This window comes from Propithecus coquereli, unplaced genomic scaffold (assembly GCF_000956105.1).
Source record: "Propithecus coquereli isolate 6110/MARCELLA unplaced genomic scaffold, Pcoq_1.0 Scaffold44, whole genome shotgun sequence".
Lineage (NCBI taxonomy): Eukaryota > Metazoa > Chordata > Mammalia > Primates > Indriidae > Propithecus > Propithecus coquereli.
The window spans coordinates 6,397,680-6,404,776 of NW_012150174.1; the positions used below are offsets into that span (position 1 = coordinate 6,397,680).

A 7,097-nucleotide genomic window follows, 5' to 3' on the forward strand; every position below is an offset into this window, starting at 1 on the left:
GAACTATAGTTCTTTTAGGTATTTCTGACCAAAACAGCATATCTTGAGCAGCAATGACTATTTTTTTTTTCTTATTCTATTTGCAAACTTTTGTAATTAGCATCTTTGGATTTTTGTTGTTGTTGTTAGAAAATCTATCTTATATTGTTTTTCTTGATGAACTCATATTAGTAATTTTTTTTATCAGTTTCATAGATTGAGAAGAAAAGTTGAAATAATGACTCAAGGAACTGAGTATAAAGTAGCCTAGCATTTTGTTCTGTACTACAGTCTGTTGACTTGGTAAGGATTAGGGTTTAAGTAAAAAAGTACAGGAATATAGAAAGTAATAAAACCCTTTAATGTCTGACTTTTCCATCTTCCATACTCTTTTCTAAAAACAAAACAAGAGACTCCAAATGGAATGCTTTTTGTCTTCTAAAGAAGATTTTCAAAAGATTATTTTAACACGTTGTGGTAGCACTTTTCAGCATTTACAAATTGAGATATTTCTTTTGCATGATGTACTTAAATGAGTATTGTAATTCTTTTGTGGATAGTTGTAGTGATAGCTATTTCTATTGCTATTTCCTCATTCCTAGGCTCTTTGCTGACAATGGTTTTCTATAATAATATGTGGAATAAAAAGATGAACAAAACACGAGAAAAATGAAGGGTTACCAAAAATCAAAAGAAGTATGCTAAATATTTTCTGTTGAGAAAAAGGAACAAATAAGCTTATATTTTACTTTTCAAAAGGTTTGACTCCAAGAAAGTAGCGCCAACCATAGAACACAGAAATGACATGATAGTGAAAAAGTTATGGTAAACCTGCCTTTTTGTTTTCCATTGTTGAACTTCCCATTTCAAAAATTTTTTTCTTTATCTTAAGCTTTGAAGCTTAGAAGGACTTACCTACTTAATTTTTACTTAATTTGTTTAAATATATTGCCAAGGTGTTCCAACCTGAAGAAGATTGATTTGAAGAGATAGAGTTAGCCTTTCCAGCATGATTTTTCTAAATGTGACTTTATGGCAGACACTATCCTTTCTGAGATGTCAAAAAATCTTTGTCTTAAAATACCAGCAATCTTAAAGATGTATTAATAATCAAAAATTTACCCCATAAGTAGAATTTGTATACGTATTTTCCTTTTATTGGCTCTTAAACCAGCATGTTTGGTTTGTGAGTGTGTTTTTCTTTTTTTGAAAAAACCTTTGCAGTTCACCTTTTAAGGGAGATAACTCCACCTGAAAGAGAGAAGGCGAGGAAGGTCCATCAGTCTAACTCCCTGAAGTTCCCAGCACATTTGGAAGACTCAACATGTTGTCAGTGGAATGTCTGTCCTTTGCAAAGCCAGTTTGCTCTAAACAGACTAACCTAGGCAGAACTTGCTCGAATCTGCCATTTTTAACATCAGTATTAAATGGGGCTGTTCGCCTGAATGGAAAACAATTTGTGGGGAGGGTCTTTGCCTTTCGGGAAATTATTAATAGTTGCTCAATCCATGAAATGTAAAATGTTTCTGTTTTGTACCCTTTGACAAGGCAGTTTTTCCCCCTTCTAGACTAGGCCCGGTAGGCATTTTAGCAAAGTCCTTTACTTTGCCCGCGTGATAATGATGTGATATTGACATCTTCTTTTTTGAAAGTTGGGGCAGATCCCATTCCAGTAAGCGTATATGTGATGTATCTTTCAGAAGGAGATTCTTCCTATGGATTGGGTTACCTGACTGGTTGTCAAAGCTTTTCTTGTTTCCACTTAAGTAGACATTTGCTTCTATATTAACTGTACTGAATATTGTCCTGTCATGTTGGCTAGTTATCCTTTGGCATTACTGCATCCATTATTTGGGCTTTTAGGGTTGTTAGGTCCCTTTGATGATCAAGATAAATTTAAGTTTATCTCTAAGTATTTTGATTTTAATACAAAAATCTTTTTGTCTTTTCGTTTTCAGTTATTTATAGCACAAAATTGTATAGATTTTTCAAATACATTGAAAACAGAGATGTGGCCAAATCAGTTTTGAAGGAGAGGGGTCTTAAGAAGATTAGATTGGGAATAGAAGGTAAGACATTTTCAATTAATTTTCTTTTGAAAAAACAAGATTACAAACAATTGGATCCTATTTAGAGTATAGTTTAAATACTTTGAGAAAAACTCTGACATAACTACTTTCTGGAAATTCACATAAAAGTAGTACTAGTAGCTTTCTGGTGTCCTAAAGTATAATAGTTAGCTATTTTCAAGTTAAATACAAATTAACAAAACTTCTTATATCTTATTTAAATGCATACATTTTTAGATAGCCTTTTACTTTATGATTTAAATGAATTTTTCCATATGCCTTATCCGATGCTTCTTTCATTTTAAAATACCCTTACTAAGAACAAAGTATGTTTCTTGGCATAACATGGCATGGTATAAAGAGTAAAGGCTATGGAACCAGATTGCTTATGTTCAAATCCTATTACTTCATAGCTGTGGTGACCTTGGCCAAAACACTTAAAAACTCTGTGCATCAGTTTCTTTATCTCAAACGGGAGCATTAATAAGTATTTTCTAAGGTTATTGTGACATTAGAATGAGTTAATACATAAAAAACACAAAAGCACCTGGTACATAGTAAATTCTTGGTATGTGTTTGTGATGGTGATAATGAAGATAATAGTGTGATCAATAACCTGGTTGAACCATTGGAGATCATAATAATGGGCTGCTGGGATGTGGGAAGAATGACCAGAAATAGGATTTTTGCACAGGAAGGGGAGTAGATTTTGGACTTAAAGAGCAGTGGAATTATTGACATGTGAAGCATTGCTGGGTGCATCATTTTGTAAACAATGGGATTTAGCAGCTTGGTCTCAGAGCTAGTGAAAAGGCAATTAGAAGCTACTTTAGAATGGAAGGACAGGGAAGGCCTCTGGGGAAGAGACATTTGAGCTGAAGCCTGATAATAAGGATGGTTCTAGGAAGAGAAAACAGCAGGTGCAAAGGTATTGAGGGAGGGATGAGCTTAGTATTAATATATTTGAGGTACAGAAAACATAGATATGGCTGGTATAATAAGCCAGGAGATTGGAAGAGATATAATTGGTATGCAAGTTGGTAGTAGAGGTAAAGTAGGGTCAGAAGATGCAGGATCTTGTAGGCCATGTTAAGGAGTGTACTGGCCAAGTGTCTTAAGGTGAATCTTGTCAGCCTTTCTGAGCATCAGTTTGTTTTATCTTTATAGAGGGGATAATCTTCGGTATGTCTTAGTGGTTGTGATGATCAAGTGAGATTTGCTAGAAATTATATCCTTCCTACCCTACTTTCTCTTTGTCTACATGGCTACTACTTTACATCCTTCAAATCTTCTGAAACCTTGGAACCTCTGTGAAATTGCTCCATAGAGCAGTTTGTTATATAATACTCTGTTCAGTCATGGAGTATGAGCTTCTTGAGAAAAGGCAAGTTGCATTTTGCATTCCTAACATGTGGCCTACTTCCTAGGTACAGGGGATCTCAAATAGTGAATAAATGATTTACAGAAAAGCTACATATAAGTTACTTACTGAAAGTGAGGACTTCATTCTCTGTCACAGGGGAATAATAACAATGCTCTAAGCATTGAGCTAAACTCTTAAGTGAATTTCATGTAATCATAAATACCTCATGGCAAGTACTCCTTACCATTAACCCTATTAAAAATCATTAAAATAGTCCCCTCTGTCTGTTCTTCTTTCTCTCTCTCTCTTTATATATATATATATATACACACACACACACACGTATATAAAATGATACTTCACTTCTAAATATTTCAATATACATCTCTAAAAGCATTTTATCACATCCAAGAAAATTAATAATTCCTTACTGCCAATCCCCATTAAAATTTCACAATGCTCCCCAAAAGTGTCCTTTGTAGCTGGTCTCGCTAAACTAGGATCCATTCCAGGCCCACACCTTGTAACTAACTGCTTATTATGTCAGATCTTTTAATCTAGAATAGCTCCTTATTTATGACCCTGCCCTATTGAGTCTAGGCTGGTTGTCCTGTAGACAGTCCTACTTCTGGATTTGCCTTACTACTTCCTTGTGGTGTCCTTCGGTTTATTCTTCTGTCTTCTGTAATTCCTATAAAATTAAGTTAGATTTTAAGGGTTAATTTAAATCTATGCTGATTAAGTGGGAGACAGCCTGATCCCTCCATTGTAAGATTAAGCTGTTTCTTTGTGTGATTTTATTTTGACACCATAAGAATGTACAGCTCCCCATTAATCATTACCTAAAGGTTTTAAATACCAGTTGATAATTTTTGCTTGAATCAGCAATTGCATTAGGGATTGCAAAATTATCATTTTCTAATTCTATCATTCTTTTTACATTTATCAGCTGGTGGTATTTTGTAAAATAGAGCTTTCTTCTATCAAATGAGGCTATTTGGTTATCCAACATTATCTCTATTTTTAAGAGGAAGAAACTGAAGCTTAGGAGGTTAAATAACTTACTAAAGTTTCATTGAGAATAAATAGCAGAACCAGTACTTGAATTCAGGTCTCTGTGATTTCAGTCTGTGAGTGGTTTTGAAATACTATATTAAGTGGAAAATTTTTAACAGACAATTTTTAATACATTAAAAAAAAATTTAAAAATTCTTAAAATTTTACAAGAGGCAATCCTACAAACTTAGATAAATTGGGCTTGACTTTGGCAGGACAGTAACTGACCACGCCCTTCTACTGTTTTCAATAACTGCTTCTAGCTGCTGAAGCATTCTTTTCTTTTCCCAACTAATGTGTAGAGCAACAGCCACATTTTCCCATTTGGACTATAATTTTTTTTCCTCTTGAAAAAATAAATAGAATAGCCACAATTCCACTAGAAATGTTGAGATTTTTCTGGAATCAAAGAAAAAAATTCAAATTTCCATGTTGGCCATTGTGTTACCCACCCCCCCAACAAACCCCTGCCCTCCCAATCCCAAGTCCCTTAAAAGAAATCCAATTATTAGAGTATTGAATGTGTTCCCTTTCTTTTTCTTTTTTTTTTTTTTTTACGCAAGCATGAAAATGAGGTTTATTGAGGAGAGGAAGATAGGATTATAGGGCAAGAGCAAGATACAGGTTTACAGAGCATGGTACATACACCATGGATGATGACTGGACTCACTGTCACAGCAGGGCAGGCAAAAGGAAGGGCAAAGGGAGAAAGCGTGTTGACTTTCATGGGAGCTAGATTGGGTTGGTATATAAAGGACACAAGGAGGACAGGAAAGAACTTGGATTTGCAAGAAGGAATGATGGAATATAAGGCTGGATAGAAGAGCCAGTCATACTGTTGTCTTGCCATTCCTGCCTAGGATGCAGAGGGTAGAAATATTCACAATTCCATCTAATTAAAGACTCCATTACTTTTCTTGAACTTCCTATATTCTATAAGAACTATAATTCAATAATATTATTTCTGAGTTTTTTTCCTTAAACATCAGACTCTGTTGTAAGTCTCAGTCAATTACTCTGACAGAACAGAGCTTTCCGTTAAGTTCAGGACAAGGTTCTTAATGATGGGAGTAAGGCCATAGCTAATATGGTCTGCTAGATGGAGTAGCAAACCCCTGTAGTCCTAAACTGCCTTTAGAACCCAATCCTATGAGAGTGAGAGATACTGTTCTAGTAAAGGATAGGTCATACAGACAAAGTAAAAAAGTCCAAAGAAGTGCCTGTCAGTGGAACTGTAGCGTGGAGAGCAATTTAGGCAGGAGTTATTTGTGCTTTCCCAGCCGTGCCCCAGAGACATTTTTGTATAACAGCAAACCCACAGACCCCCAAATCCTGCTTATAATTAAGTAGAATGGACCTTAGATAGGCCTGACTATATCCGAATATGAATATGGTATCACAAAACTAAGAACATTTTTTAATCTAGCAGACCATATTAATTATGGCCTTACTCCCATCATTAGGAACCTTGTTCTGAACTTAACAGAAAGCTGTTCTGTCAGAGAAATTGACTGAGATTTACAACAGAGTCTGACGTTTAAGGAAAAAAACTCTGAAATAATATTGCGAATTATAGTTCTTACAGAATACAGGAAGTTCAAGACAAAGTAATGAAGTCTTTAATTAGATAGGATTGTCAATTTTTCTACCCTCTGCATCCTAGGCAGGAATGGCAAGACAATAGTAGGACTGGCTGTTATCACCGAAAGCTCAGCTATATACAAAAGTCCCAATTCCGTCATTCTGCACCTGTGCCCAAAATTTTGTTCTCTGCAAGATTTAAAAAACTAAGCTTGAAATAAACCTGAGCTTCTCTTTCTTTAATAAAGAGTGTAATTTATTCATAGTTCTCCTCCATCTGTCCCAAATCTATCTATCTTTTTTTTCCCTGTTTTTGAGACAGAGTCTTGCTCTGTCACCGGCTAGAGTGCAGCAGTAGTCATCATAGCTCACTGTGACCTCAAACTCCTAGGCTCAAGCAGTCCTCCTGCCTCAGCCTCCCAAGTAGCTGGGACTACAGGCACACGCCACAACACCCAGCTAATTTTTTCTATTTTTTGGTAGAAATGGGGTCTTGTTCTTGTTCAAGTTGGTCTCAAACTCCTTACCCCAAGCAATCCTCCTGCCTCAGCTTCCCAGAGTGCTGGGATTAGGGGCATGAGCCACCATGCCCGCCCCCGCCTCCCAATTTGTCTTCTAAGGTTACCTCCCACTGTTTCCCAATACAGATGCCGTGCTCCAGTCATACTTGTCTTAGGGTCTCCTAAACACATCTTGTATGTTCCTACCTCTGTATCTTACCTTATTCCATTCTCTCCTTAGAATGATATTCTCTCTGCCTACTTTACCCTCCCTTTATTTCTTCCCATCCTGGTCTTCTTCTCATCCATTAAGATCCAGCACAAAGAAGGCCTTCAAGGAGGTTTTTCTATTTTAGCTCATTGGAATCCCATTCTTCTTTTGAACTCTTTACACCTCCACCATTGCCTTCATACTTTCTCTTTTTTTTGAGACAGAGTCTCACTGTGTTGCCCCGGCTAGAGTGCCGTGGCGTCATCCTAGCTCACAGCAACCTCAAACTCCTGGGCTCAAGCGATCCTACTGCCTCAGCCTCCCGAGTAGCTGGGACT

The 7,097-nt window shown here is 36.3% G+C and overlaps 1 protein-coding gene across 2 annotated transcripts in view; it reads left to right on the top strand.

The window, feature by feature from the left end:
* The window catches only part of BTBD10 (BTB (POZ) domain containing 10), a 58,801-nt gene that overhangs the window by 47,734 nt on the left and 3,970 nt on the right, over positions 1-7,097 (top strand). For both annotated transcript variants that reach the window (XM_012654382.1, XM_012654381.1), the window contains exon 7: positions 1,938-2,048. In XM_012654382.1, the coding sequence (XP_012509836.1) occupies positions 1,938-2,048 (111 nt within the window). The remainder of the gene's footprint in view (positions 1-1,937; positions 2,049-7,097) is intronic.